Source organism: Talpa occidentalis, unplaced genomic scaffold (assembly GCF_014898055.3).
Source record: "Talpa occidentalis isolate TD23 unplaced genomic scaffold, MPIMG_talOcc4v2.1 talOcc4.4, whole genome shotgun sequence".
In the NCBI taxonomy this organism is placed as follows: domain Eukaryota; kingdom Metazoa; phylum Chordata; class Mammalia; order Eulipotyphla; family Talpidae; genus Talpa; species Talpa occidentalis.
In genome coordinates, this window is record NW_023604295.1 from 52,772,860 (window position 1) to 52,800,305 (window position 27,446).

The following is a 27,446-nucleotide window of genomic DNA, read 5'->3' on the forward strand; positions in this document are numbered from 1 at the left end:
ATCACCCTTATTCGTGGTCACTAGAAAATTACTAACTGGGTAGTGGAGGAAACTGGCAGAGAAGCCCTGAGCCAAGCAAAGGGCACTGACATCGAGGTAATGGGACAAATGGGTACCGGGCGCCTTATAAACGCAGACGGAAGTTACTCCTGTGGTATTGTTGGCAAAAATGAGTAAATCTAACCATGACCTAACCATGAAGGGACATCAGGATCATTACACATTTTGATGCACAAATTTCCCCACGGCCTGTAATCTCTAATAATACATTGAAATAGTAAACTGTTAGCAGGCCAGCTAGCATCTCTCTCCTCATTCTCTTTTCCAGATTTCTCTAAGTTACTCTGGGCCACGGAGGCTGCCCTGCTTACCTGTGACTCCACATCCTGTTGCAGTGACCTGAGGTTGCATCCTGGGAAACCCAGCCTCAGAAGAGAAACAGATCCTGGTTAGTGAGAACACAAAGCAGGAACCTATAAAAGGAACATTGGGGTCCACTGGTCCTGCTTTTAAAGAAACTGGGGTAGTCCTGCCCTCTCCCCCATCCTGCAGATACCTGTCATGGGTGTGCAGACAGCTTCATCTCCTTGGTTGTGAGTGTGCATTGCTGATACAGCCCTGTGATCCTGCTTCTTAATGATACAAAAAGTGCGCAGGGGATGGTGAGCAAGAGGGACCAGACAGGTGAGGGGAAGTATGGGTAAGGTGATGAGAACTGAGCCTTTTGTGAGGCTAATTTCCCAAACAGCAGAGGCAGCACTACTGTGATCTTTCCAGCATCAGAAACCTTTGGGAAATCCTTTGAAAATGGCCACCAGTGCAGCTACACCCGCAGGGGACAGACTGATGGTCACCTGACCCCAGCAGAGCTTCTGTAAAGTGGAGCTCCCACCTGACAAGAAGGGAAAGAAATGTTAAAGACAGGAAAACATTATTGAAGAGTGAAGCTGTATGAAGGAGATAAGTGGTAAGTTAGGGACATTTAAAGGCTAAGGAACCAGAACTTTTCTGACAATGAGAAACTGTTTTTGTATGCATTGACCAAGTGTGAAAGGAAGAAGAGTGGCCGTCTGGCTCTAGGGAAAGCAGAGCTGCGGAAATGCCATAGCAACGCTCCACCAGTGGTAGGGAAGGAAGGGGATGAGCCCTCACCCTTGTGGGGCCTCCCTCAAGGTCACCCAGGTCCCAGCTCCAGATGTGAAGGAGCTTAAGGTAAAAGGTGTGGCCTCTGCACTAAGGGACTCCCAGTCTGTGGTGGGAGAGACTAGAGGAGATAAGGCCTCTGCTGGCCAGACATGCCAGGCCAAAAAGGGACAGGGAGAAGCTACCCAGACACTAACACCTGAACAGCATTTTGCTTTTGCCACGCAGAGATGAGGCCCTAGTAAACTGTTGGGGCTCATTTACTGTTGGTTCATTCATTTTAGTTTGTTCTTATTTGTGGTCATTACCTGGAAAGTCTCTCAAGGAATGGGAGCTGGCTCTGTTGGCCATGTTCTTACCATGGTTAACTAAAAGGATTAGTCTGTCCATCCTAGTGTCTAGGTTTATCATCCAAAAAATACTACCCCTTGCCTGGGGCTGAAGTGGGCAATATACTCCTAAGTTTTCTTGATCTATTTACTTCATGCCAAAAATGTTTTGAAAGCTTTCAAAAAGATGACATTTTGTTTACGTGAAATAGGTGTGCATATTGTAGCACAAAATATACCCGGCAAATATTAACATAATTGGATTGCTACACCTGCAAGAAGTTAAATTTTCATTCCATTTGTAGAAACATCCTGCATTTCTTCCAGAGCTGCCCCTGAGACCAGTGAGACACGTCATTACAGCCATGTGGTCTGAGGGCGGATTACTCCAAAGTAGCTCCAGCTAAGCAGCAGCAGCCCAGAGCCTCACTGTGCAAAGATTACTATTGTTTAAAACACATGCTGAATTACTGTAACAGGGAAGAAAACACAGCGACATGAAGACTAGGTGTTTCAGGAAGACAGAAAGGCACAGGGTGAAAGGAAATTACTTGCACACTATTGAAATGGGGGTGGCCAGGATGGTCTTTTTTTTTTTTTTTTTAAGATTTTTATTTATTTGTTTGTTCATTTATTTATTTATTTATACAAGCACTGGGTACAGTCAGAAGCACAGGAGGGTGAGAACATTCACCAGAGCCAGAGCGGGGAGCAGAGCAGGCAGAAGGACCGAAGTACACTGCTGAGGGGAGCAGCGGGCAGCAGGAGAGGCCTGCGCGCCATGTGGGACCCCCTCCGGTGGCCGAGGAGCAGCCGGGGATCGAACCGGTGCCGCAGAGGCTGCAGGCAGCTTCGCAACCCAGCGCTCAACCGCTGCGCCACCGGGGAGGCCCCCCTGGCCAGGATGGTCTTTTAATGCTTCTGCTTATCTTGCCAGAACAGCAGGGTGGGTCTGTAACAATGGGACAAACGACAAGAACATCTTTCCCAAGCTGACAAGTTGTATTGGGGTGCAGGTCCATAAGGCTGTTAGCTATCTTTGAAGTGATATCTTTTGGCTGGACCAAGAATAGCCACTTCATGTCCATCTGTAAACTGTAATAGCCTTAGACAAGGAAGGAAATTCTGATGCATGCTGCAACCTTAGAGTAATGGTGCTAAGGGCAATAAATTACCCAGACACAAAAGGAAACTGTAGAGAAATTCATCTTGTGTGTGTATCCAGAGCATTCAAATTCAGAAACAGAACCCAGGAGGTGAGGGGAAAGAGGAGGGGGAGTTAGTGCGAAATGGGTAGTTTCAGGGGTGGAATGAAAAGGCTCTGGAGACTGAGGTGGGGACAGTTGTGCAACAATGTGTATGTAATTGAAGGTTTTAGAGGTAAATGGCATGTAAATTTCATCACAGTGAAAGAGATAAATGAAGTGCTGACAAGTTACCACCAGCCTGAACAGGAAATATGGGACTGAGAAGGTGTCAGCTGAGTGACCATGCCATGCCCCGGTCCTCCTCACTTCATAACCAAATTACCCCTAACCAGGGCAGCAACCTGTGTGTCCATGAGAGGCCTGGGTGAAGAAGACATGAGCTACCCACATAGCGGAGCAATATTCAGCCATATACACAGACAAAATATTATACTTGCCAACAAAATGGAAGGAAATTGAGGGGTTCCTTGTAGTAAAGCAAGTCAGAATGACAAAGACAAATACTGGATGTTTACACAGCAGGTGAGAAAACAAAGCAAGACGCTTATGAAAGCTATCAGACTCTGAAAAAAGTCAGGTTTCAAAGGTTTGAGGGAAGGGGAGAGAAAGGGTCAAAGTGAAAAATGTCAAATACTAATAGGCATTATGAAGAAATGGGGTGGAAAAGATAGAGGTTACAGAGGTGCTATTATAGGCAGAGTGACCTGGGGGGTTGCTCTGAGGAAGGAGTTATTGACAATGACCTGAATGAAGTGACACAGCAGGCACTTCAAGCAGAGACAGCCTCAAGTCAAAAGCCCTCACATTGAAAATGTGTGTTAATTTTAGCAATGTCGGGGCCTCCCTGGTGGCACAAGGGTTTAAGACGCAACCTATGAAGCTATCCACAGCCACTGCAGCACAAGTTCAATCCCTGGCCAGGGAGCTACCCACATGGCGCAGCAGACCTCTCCTGTCTCACCCACTGCTCCCTTCAGCAGTGTATTTCAGTCAATCTGCCTTTTTTGCTCCCAACTCTGTCTCTGGTGAATCCTCTCACCCCCACACCTCTAGCCTGTACCTCATTTCTTGTGTGCATAAATAAATAAGTCTTTAAAAAAAACTTAGCAATGTCACTAGTGCCAGTGGAGAAAAAAAAAATAAAGAAATTAAAGCTGAAATAGTGGCATGTTCTGATCATGGTTATATTATAACCTACCATACAAATGATAATTTCATTTTCCCCTGGTTTAATGCCACCAAAGAAGTCTAAGTCTGAGGAAACATTTAAATAGCCATGCAGCTAAATGGGCGAAAGAGGTGGCAAAACAAAGCATGACCATGAAAACCTGCATAATGGAGGTCAGAAGGAAATGCCCACCCAGATTGTAGGCAGGGGTGCACACTAAATGCGTTGTGAAAATCAGGAAGTTTCCAAAAAGAGTAGATCAGAATGGAATAAGACATTTGATGCAGCCGGGGCAGGGGTAAAAACTGAGGTGGGCTTGTGGAGTGGATTATAACATGGAAACTGTAGTGATGTCCTCACTGGGTTATGCTGGGGCTTCCTGGGAGAGGAGAGTGTGTGTTTCGGGTAAAACTTATGGGGAAAGTGATATATGGGGTAAAGCACAAATGCTGGGGAACATGAATATGAAATATTAAGTATTTCCACTGCTTATTAGTTACCTGGACATTTGAAGTAACTGGAGAGCCACTCAAATGCACTCCAAAAACCACAGAGAAGACAGCAAAATTGATTATGCAAGCCAAGCCCTGACTTTACACTGTCCATGCAATTTTGCCAGGCTAAGTGTCCCCGGAGGAGTCACATCTTACTAAGAGACACCGTGGGAAGGTTCTATTAGTGGCCACCAGATCGCAAGTGTTGCAGATGACCCAAGATGTGGTTGAAACAACAGGATTTTTCTACTTGCAATTTTCCGTATCACTCCACCGAAGGTTGTTTAACAGAAAAGATGAATTCAGTCAAGTTGCAGAAGACAAAATCAATACACAAACTCAGCTACATTTCTATACATAACCACACATCAGAAAGAGAAAACAAGAGAACAATCCCATTTACAATTGTATCAGAAAGAACAGGGACCTGGGAAGACATCTAACTGAGGAGGTGAAAGACACTGAAGACAGCACAAGTAAACGAAAAAGACACTCCATGCTCATGATGGCAAGTAGGTCGTTAAAACGCCCAGGCCACCAGCACACCTACAGATTCAGTGCATGGCCGGCCACGTCCAAAGGGCGCTCCTCAGAGAAGCAGCAGAAACCACCCAAGTTGGAAACCCCCAGGCCCAAGCGGCAGCTGCACCACCTCTCCCCCACCAGGTTTCTCAACTCTGCAGTCGTTTCTTCTCACAGGCCCTTTACCTTGGCAAAGCAGCCACTCTCAGCACACCTATGTCTATGCAGGGGGAAAGGGGGGGGGGGGCTTCTCTTTTTTCTTCCTTTCTCTTTTTTCTTCCTTTCTCCTTTTCCTAACAAGCCAGTCCTTTTAAAATGTTAAAAAAAAAAAAAAAGGAACAAAAGGAACAGTGCAGTGTAGGGATGCGTGGTGTCAGGTAATCAAAGGTGTTATGAAGAAAAGGCTAGAAAAGTGGTGAAGGTTACCAAAGGTGGTGATTTTGGACCAATGACCTGGGAAGGCCTCCCTGAGTCAGTATTTGACTGATTCAGGAAGGGAGAGAACAGACATTTCAAACAGAGAGAACCTCCAGTGCAAAAGCTCTGAGGTGGAGGCTCTATGTCTTCCAAGGACATAATCAATAAGGCCAGTGGGAAAAGTATGGAGATAAAATTAAATTGTGGGTCTGTTACTCCTAAGCAGCCTGTTCAGCCACCATTTTGTCACCTATAGTTCCAAATCCTAAGCAAGGTCAAAATGGCCTGGTCAGTTAGGTACAGAAGCCCAACCCTTTTAAGGTGCCCTTCAAATCAAACAAAAGCACTGTAGGGACAGGAACAGGGCACTGAGCAGGTTTTCTGATCCAGCAGACCTGTTAGGGGGAAAGTTGTCCTAAAGCTAATTCCATGCAGGCTTTGTAGACTCCACCCCCACCCCAGACCAAAGCCATCAGGACACCAGGAAAGACAAATCCCGTCACCACCAAAGGGAAGGCGGCTGGGACCTGAGGGTGGAGTTAAGCAGCCAGGTTTGGCATAAAAACCAAACACATGGGTCTTGGGGGCTGTCACTCCCCTCCTGGCTTCACAGCTCCTGGCCCGCGGCCAGCTCTCAGAGTGCCATTTGGGATTCCTGATCGGCGGATTGGGTAGGAGGCATTTAAAACTTTGTCTCCCACTTTTCTCCCTGAGTTGTACATTTCCTCATTTGCCCTTCCCTTGTGAATAAACCTTTTATTAACCTTTCTTGTGTGCCTGCAGTAAAGTATTGATATATTGATAAGTCCTTTTTTTTTTTTTTTAAAGATTTATTTAGTTAGTTAGTTATACAAGCACTGGGTACAGTCAGAAGTGTGGGAGGGTAAGAGAATTCACCAGAGCCAGAGCAGGGAGCAGAGCAGGCAGAAGGACCGAAGTACACTGCTGAGGGGAGCAGCGGGCGGCAGTAGAGGTCTGCGCGCCATGTGGGACCCTCCCCGGTGGCCGGGGAGCAGCCGGGGATCGAACCGTTCTGCAGAGGCTGCGGGCAGCTTCACAACCCAGCGCTCAACCGCTGCACCACCAGGGTGGCCCTGATAAGTCCTTTTAAGCGCGCGGGTGAGGACCCACAGTCAGGCAACCCTTTTGTATCGGGGCTGCCCTGTAACAGTTCGAGTAAAGGAGGAGTCAGAGTCCTCAGTGGCTTTTGCAGATCTTTTATTTAGATTTACCAGGCACATGGCAGGCAGGGGTGCTGGGGGGTCGGGAGGCTGGCAGGCCTCCCTGCCCCCAGCAAGTCTTCACTCTATCTGGGCTCTCCAGTCTCTTTCTCTCTCTCTCTGTTCATTCTTGGCTTCTGCTGGCGTCCCCGTGACACCACCCTTATAAACTCAGTCTCTCAGCCTAAGTGTACCCATTCCAGGGGCCCGCCATCAGGCATACATTCAGGACCACAGGGTTCCCTCATCTATCCTAATGGCGGGAGAGCAGAAAAGCCTAATACTTTTTACCTTACCCTACAAGCACAAAGCTGGATCACGCTGCCACGGCTATGCATCACGAGGTATGACCGGGGAATGCGGGGGTGGAGGGGGGGGGCGAGGACCGATGTATGACAAGGGACCCCAGAAGCTGATCGGAATGCCTTGTTGATAAGATTAAAACCTGGGGGTGGGATTAGGGTGTGATCTCAGTGACAATACTGAGTCATCAAGCAGATAGGAAGTGCCTGGAGGGCAGACTCACAATCCCTAATCTTCTACACTCTTCTCCTTTCTTTAATCTATCCCTTAATCTCCTTCCCCTCTTCCTTTCGGTCCTCTCCTTTACAACCGATGCTGTGAATAAATAAAAGGGCCGGGATCTGGCTCTTCAGCAGCATACTGCATTAGGCAGCCTGCTCCACAACTCCTGCTTCTTCATCAGTGTGGTGTTGCCCGACACAACCTTAAATAGAAAGAGAAATATTGGCCGGCTTTACTTGTGGCTGTGGTACAGCCAACATAAGAATCAGAACATAGTTTCATTTTTCCCTTGGTTTAAAAACACGGAAGAAGTCAGCTCCAAGTGAGAGGAAACACATCTACTTTGAAGCAGACCTTCAAGCAAACGGAATATGGAGGTGGCAAAAAAAAAAAAAAAAAAAAGAACAGAGACTTGTAAACCTCCTAAGTGAAAGAGGCCATACACCAAAGATTACCCAGACTCGATTCAGCTGTGTGCTTTAACTCCATCAAGGCTGTGAAAGGAAGAACTCAGGAACACTTCCGGGGAAAGGGAAGTGCATCTAAATGAAATAAAACATTTCCACACAGGTGGGGAAGGTGATGAAAGTAGAAGTAGGTCTGTGGATTGGATTGTCACATGGAGACCATGATGAAAACCCATTGGGGTTTATGCGGTGGCTCCTTGGAGTATTTTGGTTAAATACACAATGGAATATTATGATGAAAACCTAATGGAATGTTTCATGTTAGGTTAAATACGCAATAAAACAATGATGCTGGGAATCTTTGTATAAAGAGTATTTGTAAGACTCCTAAAGTTTTCTGTGCATTTGATGTGACTAGAAGTAAGTTACTTTTCAAATACCTTCCAGAGAAGGCACTAAAATTTATAATGGAGCATCAGCCCTGACCAGATCCAATCCATCCAAAGTCATGGAACAGTGTCTTTGTAGGCATCCACACATCTGTAAGGGGCACTATGGGAAGTATCTATTAGTAGACAGTTATGTCTTGGGTGTTGCAGATGACCCACCATGTTGTAGAAATAATAGGAACTTTTAAATTCCAAAATCTACATCACTCCACCAAAAAAAAAGGTATTAGAAAAGATGAATTTCAGGGCCTCCCTGGTGGCGCAGCGGTTGAGCGCTGGGTTGCGAAGCTGCCCGCAGCCTCTGCAGCGCCGGTTCGATCCCCAGCGACCGGGTGAGGGTCCCACATGGCGCACAGACCTCGCCTGCCGCCCACTGCTCCCCTCAGCAGTGTACTTCGGTTCTTCTGCCTGTTCTACTCTTCTCCCTGGCTCTGGTGAATTCTCTCACCCTCCCGTGCTTCTCACTGTACCCAGTGCTTGTATAAATAAAATAAATAAATCCTAAATTCCCACTAAAAAAAAAAGAAATGATGAATTCAGTGAAGTTACTGAACACAAATCACTACACAAAACTCAGCTGTGTTTCTACATCCTAATAATAGTCATTATGAAAACAGTTCCATATACAATTGCATCAGAAGAACTAAATACTGGGAATACATTTAAACAAGGAGAAAAAAGGTACAATGGAAAACTATAAATCCTGTTGAAAATACAAAAAGGGGGAGGAAAGAGAAAAATAAATTACTACTGAAAACACAAATAAATGAAGATATTCTGTGCTCAGATGGGAATAATTAATATTGCTGAAAGGCGCAAACTTCGCAACGCAAAGTACAGAATCAGTGCAATCCTGATCAAAATTCTGATGGCATTTTTCTTAGAAACTTTTAACCTTCCTGAAATTGGGGGGAGAGGGAGTGGGGAGAGGCACAAAGGACCAGCAAGATGAAAGACATTCTTGAAGAGTGAAGCTGGAGACATCTTGTTCCCTGATTTCAAACTGTTAACTGGACACAAAGTCTCAACTAGAGTTAGTTTCTTAGGTAATTAAAATGAGGATTTGAACCCAGGAAGCAGCCAGACAGATTTTATTCTGTGAGCACTATGCCAAACAGGAGCTTAAACTTCGTTTCTATGGATAGAAAGAGTGAGTCTCACACATTAAGATGCAATAATTGGGGGTTGGGGGGCTTCTGACCCAACTAGTCCCAACCTAAACACATGCTGATGTGGAGGAAGTGGAGTGGGGTTTAGTATCTTCCCTTCTAAAGTACGCTCTGGGGAGAGGTAAAGGGCGAGCGCCCCGTGTTAAACGCCCTTTACCTGCCTCTGTCCACAGCGGGGTGAAGAGCGGGACCTCCCCTTTGGGGCAGATGCCCTGACAGCGCAAGGGAAGCTGCTCATACCAGGCGTCTGGGGGTGGCTTTGCCCTCCTGCCTCTAGACCTGGTTGGGGGGAGCAGATGTCAGACCCTGAAAATGTTAACAAAACATTCTCCATACACTAGAATGAACCCACTGTAGTAAAAACAAAACAACAACAACAACCAAAAAAAAAAAACCAATAATAAACAAACACAGATCAACGCAAGTGAACAGAAAACCCAGAAAACCCACGCCAGGTGCCATCATTTAGCACGAAGGCGCCAGGGGCAGAGCGCGCAAAACCACGCGCTCTTCAGTCAATGGAGGCAGGACACAGAGGGGGTCACTCTCAGGAATGAACCCGGACCCCTTTGTTCCTCCAGGCCCAAAATGAACCCCCAAAATTCGATGCTTTCCACATGTAGCTTTTCCTGCACTGGGTCCTCCGACTGGACCCCTCCGCAGTCAGCCGCCGCAGGGAGATCTTTTCACCTCCCCGTCACCTTTGGCTCACCTCCTCCTCTCCTGTCCCCAGAAAGTTCCTGGATCCGAGCGCAGATGGGTCCTGCGGAGAATGCATCTCCCCGCCCCCTGAAGCACACCCCACTACAAGTCCAGGGATGCGCTGGGTGCAGAACGGGGCGGCTGGGCTGCGTGCGCATGCGCAGTGAGAGGGCCGCGCAGGTGTTGCGAGTAGGAAGGTTTGAGGGCGGGACTCACCTGAACGCCCAAACGGTGGCCACACCCACAAGACCCTCCTGCTACTGCGTGACACTTAGGAAATTCAAACTGAAAAGGAGGCAAATGCTTCTCCAAAAATAGGGCCACGGGAAATTTCAGGAAGCCATTAAAATGGCAAAATGTATCTGTCTATATATTTCAAAACTTGCTTAGGATTATTTAGCAGCGACCACAGATAATTAGAAACCAGCCCCTCCCCTGATAATGATAAATGGGTGTGCAGATCGCTCCTTCCCGTGCGCTTTGCCCCCTCCTCCCAACTGCGCCCTCTCATCTCCCCTTTTGCCGCAGGATTGGTCCTCACCGCCAGGTGACGCGCTCCTCCTTTTCTCTGCACCTTGTCCATCGCGGTCCTTTCTGTGCCCTTGAATCTTTCTTTTCACCATACACCCTGTAATTGTTACATATCATTTTATGTATATACTATTGTTTATTGAACCATTCCATGAGATTTTCATTTAGATTGTTTCCAATTATTTGTTAACAAAAAGAACGTATTGTGGTGAAATTTTTACAAATAGAGAATTTTATCTGTATTTGAAAGCATTTCTATAGGTCATTTTCCAAAAATAGAAAGACTATTTCCAACAGTGTAAATATTCTAAATCCACAGTTCTCTGTAGAACAGATACTAATTTAATCTTTCTCAGCAAGTACTTATTTCACCTCACCCTTGTCAACATTTAATATATTCTTTCTAACTTGTTCAGGGGTTTGCATGCACCAGAACCAAACACACCAGAAAGTTTTATTATCTGCAAGAAATATTTTCATCTCTACACCCATCCTATGCCATTCTTATCAATACCATCTTAAAGTAACTGATTTGCCCAACATGTAAATTCTTCCAAAGTTGAGGTTACTGCTCTCCCTAGAGATAATTCTCAGTAATAAATGTCATCTAAACCTCTTAAAGTCCTTGTGATCCTGAAAACTCCAATTGACTCTAAATAACAACTCCAGTTTCACTGTTCTTAAACAAGGGAAAGTCGACATGATTTCTGTCGACTGTTCAGTTTAAGTTTGCCACACTGTGTTCCGCTTGTCAGTAAATGCATTCATTATCAAAAGAAGAAAGAATTATATTTGAAAAAGAGCACCTAAATTTATTCCGCAGGAGAGAACAAAGAGAAAACCTAGAGGAGGTACGTGGAGCAGGGAGACATCTGAAGAAGCCACTTTTCTCGGCCTTAGACTTGAACCAGGGACTTGGCAGACATGGAAAGAGCTGAATGAAAGAGACGTGGTTGAGAGACCTGTGGGGTGGCTGACAGTGGCCTTTATCTCGACTTGGATTTTGATTTTGCTCTTTTCCTTCTAGACTAGTCTGGCCTCTTCTGCCCTTTCCTATGGGCCCTCACCAGGAGGCACCCTAGACTTGTTCTCAACTGTCAGGCCTTAGTGACCCTGCTTTGGGCCAACCCTGTTGGGCTTAGGATTTTCCCACGAAGGGATAGGTAACTTTTGAGAGCTTGGTATGGAAACCAGTTTAACTATATTCTTTCTCTTCTCTTATTTGCATGCCATTTGTTGCACATGGATTGTACTAAAGTGCTTTTCTCTTGAAGGAAGATCTCATGCACTAGAGTATGTTTCGTCTAGATGCTTTGGAGGGCAGAACCCATTTAGAGCATGCAGGTTTGGGGGTGTTATGTGCCCCTCATTCTGCCTGTTCACAATCCTGTCTCTGACCAGCCAGTAAAAGTAGTTAAAAATAAGACAAAGGAGATCATTTTCCCCCTACTCTGCCTAGAAGATGCGATATTTCCTAATTTGGGGAAAGACAAAATGGCATGAACTGGCAGTAGTTCATGGGTAATCAAGGGCCAATCCCCTAAATAGGAATAATGGCAATAAGGAAAGAGAGGTTAACAGTGTCCATTGATACAAAATAAATTAGGACTACATTCTTCAAGCTGCCTATTTTGTTTAAATAGTGTAATTTATAGTTGGATTTTGCAAGTCCCAGGAGGGGTCGTGTTATCTTGAGAATCTATCTCCACAGCTCTTAGCACAGTAACTGGCCTATAGCAGGTGTTCAAGGGGCATTAGTGCATTGAATGGATGAATTAAGTCACATTGCATGCATGAATTGAGTCAGAATCAAGATTCCTGTAACTAATTGTAGGGCAAATGGTTTGGTAAATGGTTTTTAGGCTTTTCTGCCCTCCCACCTTTAGAATTGCCCTGCTTGATGGGGCACCTGCAGTTGTTACATTGTGCAAACTATCTCGTTTACTTCTGTGGGCCATGGGAGGAGTATAGAGTTAGTCACCTAGAGAAGCAAAAGAGAAGAAGAAACAGAAGAGGCAGGAGAGAGAAGGGGAGAAAAGAAGCCAGAGAAGCCAGGAGTAAAAACTTTCTGGGGCCTTGGAGGCCTGGCAGCCTACTGGCCCCCAGCCCCCCACCCCCCCCACGCCTGCCAGCCATGTCCCTGTTTGTCACACTACATGTAAAGGCCCAATAAAAGCCTGAGAAGCCCTGAGGGCTCCAGGACTCTCCTTTACCCGTCTGCCGGATCATAGATAACCGGATCATAGATAACCGGCTCAGCGCCCATCCTGCCCCTACACTGGTTCAAGCCCCTCACTCCATCATCATGTTCACATGTCCAAGTGTTGTTCAGTCAACTCAGTGAGCTGTAGATTTAATTAACAAGTGTCTGTCACTAGCTAAAAACATCAAGAGGAATATGGCAGAAAAGAACAGAGATTCTTAGAATATGAATCTCTCTGGCCTGCCATTACCGGTTGTTTCCTATCAGAGCAATTCAATGCCACATTCTTCTTGCAGATACAGTGCTAGTTTCTGAGAATACCAGTTTCTGAGAGTGCTAGTTTCTGAGAGTACCTGGTCTTCATGACTCAGAGCTCACTGAGCAATACTATACACAAAAACCAACAAGCAGGGTGAGGGTAGACAAAACCAACCAACATGCATGCACCGCATGTAGGGGAGAGAACCAATAAGGACCTCTCCCAGCACAAGGGGGTCAAGGCAGCCTTCCTGAGGGAGCAGGATGCGGTCTATCTGCAGGGTGTGAATGAGTCAGTGATGTAGGGGAAAGAGCTTACCTGTACCTGGGAGAGATGCCTCCTGCCTCAGCACAGCAGGGAGGTAACCTACTGCCGAAGAGGGTCTGGGCTGATCTGGAAACATTCTGCACTACTAGAAGGCTTGAGACATTCTTGAAGCATTGACTGGGGGGCAAGCAAAATGCTGTTGCTTCAGTTGCTGTTGGTGTTTTATTTTTTACAGACCAGATTTTCATAGGTGCCGTTGTCATTTATCCCATTATGGAAGGGTTCAGCCACCCATATCCTGCCAGTGGTATTCTAGCAACCATTGTCTTCCTCAAGAGATTTTGGATGGGTGGGCATTTTCCCAGAACCATGTCCATTTTGAAACAAAGAGAGCCTTCCTTTTCAATAACTTAGAATTTCAAGTTAGGGTTTGATACGCATATTTTTCTTTTGTCTGAAGGAGGTTTTAACACAAGATTGAAGTTAAGATCCTCTCATGGTAGAGTAAATGTCCCATTTATCCATGACCAGAAACCTCTAAGATCCAAGGATATTTTAAAGGCAAGGGAAGGAAGGTCAGATTGTTTTTCAAAGACATTTGTTTTTGTTTGACCTCACTGAGACCAAGCACTTTTCTGAGACAAAAGACTTCATTCATGGACCATGAAGAAGATAGGAAAAGGGAGAAAATAAGATCTTATTTAGTAGTTTGCCTGTTGCTAGACTCTCATCACAAATCAGAGGTTTGGGCCCCCCTGGTGGCCTAGTGGTTGAGTCTCAGTGCTACCACCACCAAGGCCACTGCTAAGGCCTGGGATGGATCCCCAGCCAGGGAGCTAACCCACATGGCACAGCAGACTTCTCCTGTCTCACCTGCTGCTCGGCTTAGCAGTGGATTTCAGTGGATCTGCCTGATCTGCTCCCCCTCAGCCTCTGGTGAATCTCTCACCGTGCCCCCCTCCGGTCTGTACCTCAGTTCTTCTATGCAAAAATAAATACAATCTTTAAAAAAAAAATCTGAGGCTTGGTGCTTAACTCACAGAAATCTGTAGTCCCACTCTATAGTTTTCTTTTGTAACATTAATTTCAATTAGAAATTTATGTTTTTCAGGTATCTCTAAAATGTGTACAGGCCCAATAAACAATTTAGAAGTTTGTTCAATCAGGGCCTCCCTAGTGGTGCAGTCTGTTGAGCGCTGCACTGTGAAGCTCTCCGCAGCCTCTGCAGTGCGGGTTCGATTCCGGCCGGCCGGCGAGGGTCCCACATGGTGCGGCAGACCTCTCCTGACATGCCTGCTGCTCCCCTCGCAGTGTATTTCAGTCGTCTGCATGTTCTGCTCCCCGCTCTGTCTCTGGTGAATCCTCTCACCCTCCCGCGCCTCTGGACTGTACCCTGGTTCTTGTGTAAATAAATATATCTTTAAAAAAAAAGATTCTGAGAATCAAATTGGTCCTACAGGTTCAAGCTGCACCTCAGGGCTGTGTGAGCCAAGGAGGACACCTGGTTGCCCATCTGAAAGGAAGAGGGAGGGAATGTATTCTCGCCGCCTTTCCTCTCAGAGAAAACTGTCTCAAAGTGACATTGGGTTCAGCTGCCTCAGGGAGAACTACAATGAGAAAAATTAGGTGGTAGGAAAGTGGCCATGATGGAGGAGATTGCAAATTGAGTTTGAGGCCTAGAGTTGGCTCTTGAATAACATGGGTTTGAACTTCACAGATTCCCAGGTTCTGCTCTTGGTTCCTTGTTCACGAATTCAAACAATTCTCAAGGTCATTGAGTTGAATCCAAGGATAGAAACGGTCGATTCGAAATTATTCATGGATTTTCAACTCTTTACAGCCTCCAGATGTGCCCATTCTTTCTGCCAGCCTCCAGGGATGGTGTCACCTGTGCTGTGGCTCTTGAAATCTGAAAGGTATTTTTGGCTAAAAATGACAAGGCTGTAGACACACAGTGACAAAAGTAAATACCAAAGACGTGAGAGTTTCCCTTCCCCCCCAATTCTTTAAAGGCTTATTTTTAACTTTTTCTAGTCCTATTCCCTTAAAATGAGCTCAGGGCTGCCTTTCTCATCGATCCCTCCCTCGAGGAGGGATTGGATCCACTTGCACCCTCTAGGATTCTTTGATTCCTGGGATGGCAGGGGAACCCTCACACAGCCCCTATGACTCCCCACGTAGTGAGGTGTCAGGACTGTCCTCCCACTGCCAGCGCACAGGCCTCTTAGTTCCATGAACAATACACAGGCCGAGAGAGCATCCCTGGGCAACAAATATTTTGTGGAACCTGAAGGAGACAGCTTCCTGGGACCTAGGAATGGGGGCTGATGCCCAGGGTCAGCTTGTGCAAGCAGCCTCTACTGGTTTTCAAGGTCGATCCAGTGAGTTTGCAAGTGCAGAGCCACCCCAGCGTCTGGCCTCTGACATTCCCAGCCCCTGGCCACCACCCCACTTCTAGACTTGGGTATATGCCTAGGAGTGGGATTGCCAGCTTGTTGGGTAAGGTTATGTTTAACACTTTAAGAAACTGCCATACTGTTTTCCAAAAAGGTTGAACCATTCTGCGCTTCTGTCAGCAGCAGCGTATGGCACTTCCAATTGCTCTTCCTCCTGTCAGCATTTGATCTTGTTCTCTGTGCCAGCCAATCTGGTGGTGTGTGAAAGTGCTACATTGTGGCTTTGACTGACATTTTCCTAATGCCTCTGATGTTGAACAGTCTTTTGTGGATTTATTTATCAAGTCTATATTTTCTTGCCAAAGTGTGTGTGTTTTCTTCTTAGTGAGATTTGAAATCTCTATATATTGTGGATAAAATTCTTTCTATCAAATACATGTTTTGCTTTTAGTTTGTACAAATGGATTTGACTCCATTTGTTTTAACCTTTTCTTTTTAGAAACAAAGTTTTACTCTCTGGTTTTCCTAAGAATGCAAAGTGGTTTAATAAATTTAGCACCTGAAGGGGAACCCCAAAGCCTATATGTGTTGCAGACCAGGGCTTCCCCAGAGATTTGAAGCACTCATTGACCAGCGACCTCTGGTTAATCGCCCAGGTCTTTCTGGCGCTGACATTGTAGGAAGTTGTGCACCTCTGATTCGCCTCCCCTCAGGCTCCTCCCCGCCTTCACAGAGAGATTCTTCTCCTTTCAGCTCTCTCTGCACTGGTGGCTAAAGCAGCACAGCCCCATCTCTCAGTGTGGAGCTGCCCAGGCAGAGGGCTCTGCAGCCTGAGGGGAGACACCCAGAGGAAGAGGATGGGGAACTCTCTTCTAAGGGAGAACAGGTGAGTCCAGATCCCCTGAGAGATACCTGGAGGGTTGGCCTGGTCAATGCAGCCAGAAAAAGAAAACGAGATGTGTTCTTGGGAGGTGCCAGTGGGAATTGGGTAAAAACTGGCCATAATGAAGTGCATACTGTGTGCTGTACCTGACAAGTCCAATTCTTCATAAATTTGGGATATATTGGCCTTCCTGCCTGTAATCACAGAGAGCAGGGAGTGGGGAACAACTGAAAGATGAAATAACTTTATCAAGGGAGGTCTAGGGAACACAGCACCACCCAAGAGATGAAAGACTTTCTGAAGGCCAGGAAGGGTTGCTTTCCTGAGCTCTTACTGCCCCACAAGAAGTTCAGAGATACCACCACTCTTTCAGTCACACAAAAGTTCAAAATAGGGCTTCTCAGTGGCACAGAGGGTTGAGCGCAGCGCTGTGGAGCTGTCCGCAGCCTCTGCAGTGTGGGTTCCATTCCCAGCCGGCCAAGGAGATGCCCAAGTGGTGCCGCAGACCTCTCTTATCTCGCCCGCTGCTCCCCTCAGCAGTGTTTTTGGTCCATCTGCCTGTTCTGCTCCCTGCTCTGTCTCTGGTGGATTCTCTCACTATCCCGAACCTCTGGCCTTTGCCCCAGCTCTTGTATGGATAAATAAATCTTAAAAAAAAAAAAAGTTCAAAATAAATAACAAGCTTCTAGCCAATGTGCGGCTTCGTCCATTGCACTCTCTCGGCAACAGGTAAACAGAGGCCATCAAATTTGGTGAAGAAATTGGCTTGACGTGACTTTCTGGACCTCAGTGTTCTCATTTTAAATGGGAACAATATACAATCCCTACCTTGGAGGGATTCTAGTGCATGCAATGATATCATAGTGCCAGACACGTGGTAAACGTCAATAATTAGATATTTTCTTTCAGCCATTCCGTCACTAACATCAAAGCAGCCATTGTAAAAATTATCACCCCCAATCAAGGTCACAGGAATCCTTAAGGTACAGAGTGAGGTGGTCTAGGAGAATGGGCTAGCCAGAGGGGGTCTTTACAAGATTGTTTGGTCCAAGTCTCAGTTTGTGACTGGGAGCTGGGACCTAATATATCCCCCACTAAAAGGAGGTTTAACAATGCTTCTAAATGTCCCACATTCCTTTCTGAGAGTCAATGTGTCCGAGACTTCCACTGGATCTTCACAGCCCTTTATCAGCCTTCAACTCTACATTTTTATCAGATTATAAATCTTTATTTGGGGCCTCCCCGGTGGCGCAGCGGTTGAGCGCTGGGTTGCGAAGCTGCCCGCAGCCTCTGCAGCAGTTCGATCCCCAGCTGCTCCCCGTCCACCGGAGGAGGGTCCCGCATGGCGCGCAGACCGGTCCCGCATGGCGCGCAGACCTCTCCTGCTGCCCGCTGCTCCCCTCAGCAGTGTACTTCGGTCCTTCTGCCTGCTCTGCTCCCCGCTCTGGCTCTGGTGAATTCTCTCACCCTCCCACGCTTCTGACTGTACCCAGTGCTTATATAATAAATAAATAAAATAAATCTTTAAAAAAAAAATAAATAAATCTTTATTTGTATGCCTAAATATAAGCTCCTCAAATGTAGAAATTTTTCTTATTCATTTTTGAACTTTTATTTCTGGCATGCAGTAGGTACACAATAAGTGTTAGATGAATGACTGGCAATGTAAAGAAATAAATTACTTGAGAAGAAAAATAAAACAAAACACAAATATGAGCGAAGTGAGAAAATAGTGATTGATGTCATGTTTGAAATTTTGTTTTTAAAATTTTGGTGTGGGAGTGAAAGATAATGACAACATATGTCAGTTGGAAAAAAAATGGAAAAAGTATAAACAAGAAAATAAACTAGCAAATCAGCTATTTATTATTTTCATTTTAATATCTCTATCAGCCATTTATGGCTAATTATGTGTCATCCATGAAGAGCTAGTGACATCTTTTGCCCATTTTCTTTGGACTTAGGTCTATTTTGATTTATTATGATTTTGATTTATTATGATTTGTATTATTGATAGCAAAAGGCATTTGTACTTTTGGAGAAATTGGCTCTTTATCAAAATTATTATGAAAACTATGTTTCCATAGTGTCTTCTTTTTTATACTTTATTTTATTTTAAACAAAACTGTACTAAGTCTAGAAAACCTTTGGTTTCTGCCATTGCATTTATGTTTAAATTCTTTCCCCATCCCAACAGGAGACAAATCCCCAGTTTAGCTTTCTATGGCTTCATTGTTTTCGTTTCGCCCCATACAGTCTATAAGTGGTGTCAGATACAAATGCAACTTTTCTGAAAAGTTAGTTAACCCAGAATCTTCATTTCCATGCTGATTTAAAATGTCTCCCTTAACATACTCAAAAATCGTGTATTTAGTTGGATCTCATTTTCACCTTCACCCCTACCACCCAGTTATCATCCAGCATACCCCTACCATGTCTGTGCATATCAAATTTAAATATTTTTTAAGATTTATTTATTTATGCATACAAGAACTAGGGTACAGGTCAGAGGTGTGGGGTAGGGGTGAAAGGATTCACCAGAGACAGAGTGGGAAACTGAAACCAGGAGGATTAACTGAAATACACTGCTGAGGGGAGCAGTGGGCGAGTCAGGAAAGGTCAGCTGCACCATGTGGGTCACCTCCCTGGTTGGGGATCAAACTCGTGCTGCAGTGGCTGCCAGTAGCTTCATAGGGCTGTGACTAACCCTTTGCAACACCAGGGAGGCCCTGTGAAGATCATATTTATTATAAAGTTGAAGAAATTCCCCCAAAGAGTAGACTGGCACTTACCTTTCACAGAGGAAAGAATCTGCCAGAACCAAACCCAGCCTTTCCCACTACTGGTTGTGAGTTCTTGGACAATTTGTCTCACATTTTTTGGCCTCCATTTCCTCAACAAAAAATAGAATGATAGCATCTACTTCATGGATTTATTCAGGCATTATATAAAATATATACAACATATAGTTTGTACACATTTAGTTAGAAGTATAAGTAGCAAGTATACATGGTATATATGTATACACATGCAGTGTATTTAGTGTTACATATATTATGGTAAGTAGTAAGTATAGTATATATATGGTACGTATAGTAAATAGCAAGCATATCATTAGTGTTAATTGAGCATTTCTTTCCTCCATAACCCTAGCACCCGCAAAAGAAAAGATGGCTATACAGACACTCAGCCCAAACAATGAAATAAATGAATTTATCTTATTTATTTAAACCTTTGTTCCCAAGGTTTTAGCCTTCATGCTTTGTGTAAAAGAAGGTGATTTACATGAGATGAGGCCAATACCCTTTTGTGTTCCAAGTACAGCCCCTAAAACTGCACCAAACAGATAGGTCTGTCCACACACTGATATTCTTGGGATCATCACAAGGTCTTCCAGACATATGGGAGTAAATGATTTAGGATGGATTGCATATGGAGACTTTGGAGAACGTTGGTAGACTAGAGCTGTGGCAATACAGAAAAGGGCAGATCAAAGATAGACTGTGGCCTATACTTCAGAAGGGCAATTTAACAATGTGAGTGCCAAGGGGAATTTCCGTATCAACACAAATATCCAGTATCAGGTGATTCCAGTATCAACACAAATAAGAGAGATGAGGAAACTTGGAAAAATTATGAAGTCAGGTGGGAAACCTAGAGAGGAAAGGCTTGGCTTATTCCTTTGTTGTTTTAAGTGGCAGTGGAAAACTCAAGAGGTAATCTGGAATCTGGGAAAGTAAAACCCCAGAGACTACCCAAGTAAGAGCAAATCCAACAAAAGACTTCCATCTTTGCCCAGGAAGAACGGAGCCTTCAAATCCTGGACTTCACAAACCCACATGAAGACAGAGAATAAAACATTTTGAAGCTTTGACAGGAGATGTGATGCTTGGTTAGGCACCAAACCCTTATCACAGGAAATCAGACCCTCATTACCTGTTGTGTCTTTGTCTAGCTCATGTACCTTTGTACTCGAGCTCTGTCTTGGCCATTTCATTTTTAAGCTCCAAGCTTCTATTTCTGAGGTGATAACCACATCCCCCTTGTCACTACAGTTGTTGAAAGGTTTGTGGAGAGAATCATTTGTGATTACCCGAGTGCAGTTAAACCAAGTCTTTCTCATCAAACCTTTCAAGTGCATGGAGTCATTAAAGTATGAAACTAGTATCAGGGTCCAAGAATCCTAAAGGGTGGCAAAGCTGATTGTTCTGTGGCTCATAGAGTTTTCCTCACCCTTCCCATGATTTCAGAAGGAGCCAAGGCCTGTGTTAGGAATTGAGGCCCCCTGAAAAGGATGCATTTCCACAGTGCAATCTAAGGATCATATATCAGTATTTGGGGGAGGCATAACAAGACATATGATAAATCATACAAATGCTGGAACAGGCTAGAAGGACCATATATAGAGAAGAGAGAAACTGAGTAGACTGGGGATCCAAGATCCTCAGTTAAGATACAAGAACCTGGAATTGCTGGCATGTGGTCGGGTGCCATTGAGATTCCCCCTTCATCCCAAACTAAAGCATCCAAATTGAAATGCAAGAAACTATAGCAGAAAAGTTAAGTGGGTAAAATAATCAACTTACAAATAGCTATTTATATTTAACTTTATTTGACACAATGCTTCCACGAGGGAAGCAACAGAGGTATCCTCATTTTATAAAATGAGAAAGTGTGGCTTCATAAACCTACATCCAGTAACTCAAAATCCACCATCTCTTTCCTTCTCACTCCTGTTTCTCCTCAGCGATCTGGATTTCTTAGCATCAATGTTTCTGTGATTTCCTTCCAGTTTTTCTTTATCCAGAAGATATAAATTAAGCACTTAACTCTGACTATATCCTGAAGTAAAGGAAGAACTGCCTCCCTACCTCTCAGCCCCAAAGGTTCTTATGATTCTAGATCCTGGAGGCTGTCAGAACACAGCCATACTAGTACCCACAGCCAAGGTCACATGCAGCAGCCTCTCTTCCACTGCCTTTCTGAGGGAAATCCCTGGGAAAGTTCACTGGAGGGGATATTTTTGCATGGTAATTTCCAAATGTTGTTACCTGGTAAAACTGTTATGTACAGATCTTTACAAAGGGCTTTTTGATCATTGGATGATCTCCTGAGCTAGAGTTGCTCTGTCCATGGCTACTCAATCATTTATCAAATATCTATTTTTACTGGGCTCTGAGTACTGTGGCATGTGTTTATGACACATACCATGATGAATAGGTATGTTCCCTGATCTTGTGAAGTTGAACTTCTGATGCAGGAGGACATAGACATATGAGCAGAAGTTATAGTGTGGCATAAATAGCATAAATTTGGAGTGCAGTGGAGTCCTTTAGAAATATTGCTTAATCTGTACCTGAAAGAAGTTTCTAGAATACCCACATGCTTGTACCTTGATTTCTTGGAGATAACTCTTAATGTTCTTCATCACAAGGGGCCAAATAAACCACTGGGATTGGGAACAAGCAAGTCCTTTCCCTTAACTGGGAATACAGCAGAAATTTCCTCTTCTAGCTAGGAGTTGACGGTGTTATTTTTATATTTCCAGTGTCAGTTACAGTCATGGGTGTCAGGGGTGTGCTAGCATGGTAGGTAAGCCCAAGTCACCCAAGATGAACACTCTGTTGGGGGGAAAATGATTTTCCACAGAAATGGCAAAGTGGGGGGAATCACCCTAACAACCTGCAGAAACAAACCTTGTGACTGGTGTCACCTCTCGGGTATTTCAGGTGCTGGGACTGCCACATGGCTGAAGGGTGTGTCTGCCTCCCGTGGTGAGTGGAGAATTGTTTTCAGAAGTTACTTCCCTAAGTGTGGCTTCAATGTGGTATTTACTGTAAGTAGCCTCTGAACTCCCTGTTGGCTGTGGTCACAGAGGAAACCTGTTGCTAGCCCAGACACAATCGTCAGGGAAGTGACGCTGCATGTTCAGTAGGTAACAGGAACGGTCGTCTCAAGGGTGGATCGTGCCACTCACAGGACAGCAATAATGAAACTGGCTGCCAATGTAGAAAAAGACCCTCAATCGCACTGAAAGTCCTGGAGTCTCCTAGTGCAGAAGCACACCTTTCTGTCTCTAGCACAGAGAACTAATAGCCAGGGTAATTGTATAATTCATAGAATTTTGAAAGTGAAAGGTGTGATAAAATAGCGAAGGGTCACTGAGTGCTTGATAATGACACTAACCAAGCTGTCTGAACAAATCAGGACATGCGGTCATCCTCACAGCAGGTGCTGCTCTTGTCTCCTGAGATGATAACAGGCTCTTGTTATATTTATATTGTGTTTTTCCGGGATCATTTACACAGGGAAGTTACTTTTGAGCTCAGCTAGGAAGAAGCACTTATTTGTTTGCTTGCTTGCTTGTTTGGAGATGTTGCATTGGAGATTGGGGTTGGAAATAACCATGGCTCCTAAATCACTTGATATTTTATCAAGGAAATCGATATTTTATCAGAAAAAAAATCTCCAAAAAGTTACTTATCACATTACCATTGTTCTCTGCCTATAAATAAATTCCATATCAGACTTTAAAAAGGCAGAATAGGGCAGGGTAGAGAAAAAGAAAGAGAGAGCGAGAAGGAGAAAGGGGCAGAAGAGATTTCCACTTGGACTCATCCTTCATTGTACCTTTTTCTAGCCTGTTATCTCTCTGTGCTGAAGGAGGTACTATAAAAGGTCTACAGCCTTAAAAAATTAGAGTTAAAAGTAAGTTTTTATAGATGAGTTTCCTTTGAGAGTTTTTGGAGATTGAAATACCGTATTTACTTTATTTTTCTTTTACAGGAAAAAATTACACATATTTAAAGCAAGGCAAAATTCCCTAAAGGAAAGTAAGTTACAGCTTCCAGATCAATTTCACTTTTGATGGTGTACACTTCCAAACTGCCCCTTCTCTGTGCTCCCAAAGCCCCTTGGGCATATTCTAGTATAATTCTTTCACATTTTGCTGCCATTTGTCCAGTTGTCTGTATCTTTTTCTCTACTCAACGGTGAGCTCCTTGAGCTCCTTATCCCTCGGTTAGTCCCTGAGGCCTGGAAACTCAAAAAGTTAACTGAGGACAATAAAAGCAAAAGGTAGGGGTAGAACTACTTAGAAGGAACTTCAAAAAGACCAGTGTGAGCATGGAGAACACAGAGGCTGGACAGGGTCTTGTCAAGGTCAGAGTTGAGCACTTTGTCTGGACAGATGCAAGAGGTCCTGAAAGAATTTAAACAAGGGGCATGATTAAAGGCATCACCCAGCTTGCTTCCGAGAACAGATTATAGCTACAAGAGGCAAGAGTGATGCTGGAAGACCACCTAGGAGGCTGACGCAGTGTTGTTCGGTGACAGATCAAGGGTGAAGTTAAGGAGACAGAATTCAAGGATGAGGGGGTGGTGAAGACAGGCCACTGCATTTCTAAAGAAGAAAACAAAAGGAGTCTTGCTATTGCCTTCCTAGGTTTCAGAAAAGAGCCCAGTTCATTCACTCTGAATTTTAAAATTAGCTCTGGAATGCATGTAAATAAAAATACAAACTTCATACTCCTATTTCACCCAGGGGAAACATGGGCCCCCAGAAGCCCCAATATGTACCAGATCAGAACATAGTAGGAGTAAGACCTCTAATGCCAAAACTCTTGGACCTTCTTCCTGTAGGGATAGTCAGGGAAGTCCTAGGGCCATTGGAATCTGTGCAGGCATGAGATCTGAGATGCCGGTCCTTATTTATCGTATGGATAAATAAGATGGCTCACAGGGGCACCCCCACCTCCTGAAGGGTGGCTTCATGAGGCTTCCATAGGTGTGTTTGCAAGAGGGTAGCAAGTATATCCATTTACCTCTTGGCTGAGTGGCCAGAGGCCATTGTTTTTAAATAGTAAATTGGCTATTGAAAAAGTGTCTTGTTTCTGCCTGCAAGTTCAGGAATGGGAATGCTCAGCTTAAAAGTTTCCTCCTCTGCAAATCTTTCCTTGAGCACCACTGCTACCATCAACACACTGCTACCATCAACAGTAGAAGGGAGAGCCTTTCTCTGCTCTCTCTTCAGCCCTTGTCTGCCTCCTTAGTTAACCTGTGAGGCCCACAAGGACAGAGACTGTTTTGTCTTTGTTTTTGAGGCCTTCTTTGTCTCCCTATGTACATGGTACATAGCAGGTATGCATTGAGTTTTATGTAAGGTGGGACAGGGAGAGAGGAAGAAGGAAAAGGCCCAACTATTATTTCCTATGCAAAACCCATCAAAAATTTTTCCCTCCATTCTCCATCTGGCCACTGAGTGCAGCTGTGCCTGTTAGCTTGTGCCTCGCTCCTCAGAGATGTGCCGTAGGTCAAGATTAGCTGATAAGGGCTGCTGCAGCTGCTCCTTGGCTCGTGGGTTGCTTATTTCTGCCTCCTCATATCTCCCCATGAGCAAAAATTCATTGACTGTATTTTCTTTCTCCAGATGAAGAAATATCGTCTCCTCCCACCCAGGTAATAAATTCTCTGAGTCTTTTGGTAAAAATGCAAACACCCCAGATGGCAGAAGTTGACTTCTAGGGTCCCTTCTGATATTAATATGAATGAAAGATTTTGTTTGTGTGTATGTGTGCGGTCTATTTGTATTTTATCTTATTTAATTGATAATATTTCATTACACTGTACATATCAGGTGTATATCACTGAGAATCAATGTGTATATATAGAAAGACTTTAGATGCCAGTGTTTATGAGCCCTGGGCCTGTATGGAGGAACTGTTGCAAAACAATAGCCACTTCTGTTATGCAACTTATTGATAGGAACTGATAGGTATTGAACAGTTGGTTTATGCCAGGCAGTCATCTGAGTGCTTTGCATACGTCATCTCATGTAACCCTCACAACAACCCTGTAAGACTGGTACTGTAATTTCTCCCAATTTACAAGCTAGCTCTGGAAGTGGGCTGCTCTGCTCAGTGGTGGGAAGGGCTCCCTGCTCCCCTATGGCTATGTGCCACAAGAAGTACCTCTCCTTCCCAGGCTCTTCTTATAAAATGTCCCTGTGATTGTTCTCTAGGTCACAAGAAAGCTTCACTCATCATACCAAGTACACACTTAATCTTTCAAGTTGCTGAGAGACTAAGTGGTCATCCCCCATAGCCAGACAGCTGACAAGATGCAGGGCATGAATCAAGACCAAAGCCCACTTTCTTTCCCCTGTACTTTGCTGCTCTACTTTTTATCTTCCAAGATTCCATTGAATGTTTCTCTTTTTAATACTACAAATTCCTTTAAATGGGTGGTTAAATATCACAACCAATCACTTTAAGATGCCATCAGATTCATCTTGGGTATCAAAATAGGCTGCTGTCAGGACCCTGAGACTTTGGGAATATATGGAGAGGTCAGGGGTCTCTCCAGAACACCAGGCAGAAACAACCAGATGGGATAACCCCCTGGGCCAGCATGAGCAACTGCTGGTGAGCTAATGGCTGGGTTGGGTCGCCATTTAGCAATGATGGCCAAGAGATAGAGGGGAGGTGGTAGTGGAAAACTTTGCCCAGGTTGCCTGTGTTGAGACTTAAGCATGAAGGGAATGGAAAGAGGCTAATCTTGATAAGGTTCTCCTTTGCTGATCAGGGCCACGATGACCAGAGTTCCACAGAGGATCTGTGCTACACTGTCATCCACCACAGTATCCCCAGGAGAAGGCCATCCGGGAATTCTGCTGAGGAGTTCTATGAGAATGTTTCCCGCAAGCCTGAGAAGCCCAGAAAGTTGTCGGGAGAAACAGAGACAGAGTATTCTCTTGTCCGGGTGACTTGCTCCCCCGAGCACACACCTTCTGCAGAAGAGGAATATGAACTTCTCATGCCTGATAAAATCTCTCACTCCCTGCAGCAGCCACGTGTGCGCTTGCCTTCTTCTGAGACTCAGTTTTCCCATTTATAATGAAGCGGTTGGAATAACCCTTGTTTAACACCAACAAATAAAAGCTGGGGGCAGGGGACTTCGGTGGAAGCAGGTGTGGAGCACCCAACCCTTCCAGCTGCCCCCCTCACACACACTATAGCTCTTCCTGAGGCATCTCTGCAGGACGTGGTTGACAAACCACAGAGACTCTTAGATCCTGCTCAATATCCAACAGCCAAGGATCAACCAAATATTTTACACACCAGTCTTTGAGAAAGGAGTGACCATCTTTGGTTGCAAGTTGTTTTGGAAATGGGCTGTTCTGCTCGGTAGTGGGAAGGGCCCCCTGGTCTTCTATGGCTGTGTGCGCCACAAGAGTTCTCCTTTGTCTAGACTCTTCTCATAAAATGTCTGTGTCATTGTTCTCTGAGGACACAGGGAAAATTCACCCATCATACTGAGTGTAGCCCAGGCTGTCCATTCCTTGTGTTCTGACTCAAGCCTTCGCTCATAGCCTTCCAGGGGGCCTCCTGCAGTGTCCTCCTGTTCCGCTCCTCTCAGCAGAGTCCTTTGCAGTGTTCTTGACTCATTGACCCTCATGGTGTGTTTGGGTTGAAATCAGAAATTCCAGGTCAGGTTTTACATAATTTTCTACATGATTTAAACCCATTTAAACAAACAAACAAACAAAAAAAACCTTTAGGGGCCTCTCTGGTGGTGCAAGGGATTAAGTCTCAGCACTATGAAGCTATCCACAGCCACTGCAGCACAAATTCAATCCCCAGCCAGGGTGGTGACCCACATGGTGCAGCAGACCTCTCCTGCCTTACCCGGGCTCCCCTCAGCAGTGTATTTCAGTAGACCTGCCTGTTCTGCTCCCCACTCTTTCTGGCGAATCCTCTCAGTCCCCACACCTCTGGTCTACACCCCAGTTCTTGTATGCATAAATAAATAAATAAATCTTTAAAAAAAAACTTTATATTTCTCCCCTGAAATTTTAATAAGAAAATCATCCAGAGCCTGATGTCCTGGCTTCCAATTCAGTGTGCTCCCAAGATTCTACATAAAAGAACCTGTGTCATATGATAAACGTATTTGTGTCATGAATAAAATTTCCACATGGAAAAATAACCCCCTACACACTCCTCTAATGAATGCTTCTCTGTATACCATGACTACTTATTTTCTCATTTTTTCTTCAGTGCTCATAGAAAATATGTCTCAACCCTAAATCAGGGGTCAGCAATCCGTGACCTTCTGGCCAAATCTAACCTCCTGTTTTAATAAATAAAACGTTAT

The 27,446-nt window shown here is 44.7% G+C and overlaps 1 protein-coding gene across 1 annotated transcript; it reads left to right on the top strand.

The window, feature by feature from the left end:
- The first annotated feature begins 334 nt into the window (after nt 1-334).
- Nucleotides 335-27,446, top strand: GCSAM (germinal center associated signaling and motility). Its single transcript, XM_037525568.2, has 6 exons — nt 335-448; nt 16,163-16,295; nt 22,022-22,066; nt 23,079-23,125; nt 24,721-24,749; nt 25,875-27,446. The coding sequence occupies exons 2-6, from the start codon at nt 16,267-16,269 to the stop codon at nt 26,184-26,186; spliced, it is 462 nt and encodes a 153-aa protein (XP_037381465.1). The 5' UTR covers nt 335-448; nt 16,163-16,266; the 3' UTR covers nt 26,187-27,446.

Coding starts and splice junctions, on each gene's coding strand:
- GCSAM (XM_037525568.2), top strand. CDS start 16,267: ATGGGGAACTCTCTTCTAAGGGAGAACAG. Junction 22,067..23,078: donor GGGTGTGTCTGCCTCCCGTG/GTGAGTGGAGAA, acceptor TTTCTTTTACAG/GAAAAAATTACACATATTTA. Junction 24,750..25,874: donor TATCGTCTCCTCCCACCCAG/GTAATAAATTCT, acceptor TTTGCTGATCAG/GGCCACGATGACCAGAGTTC.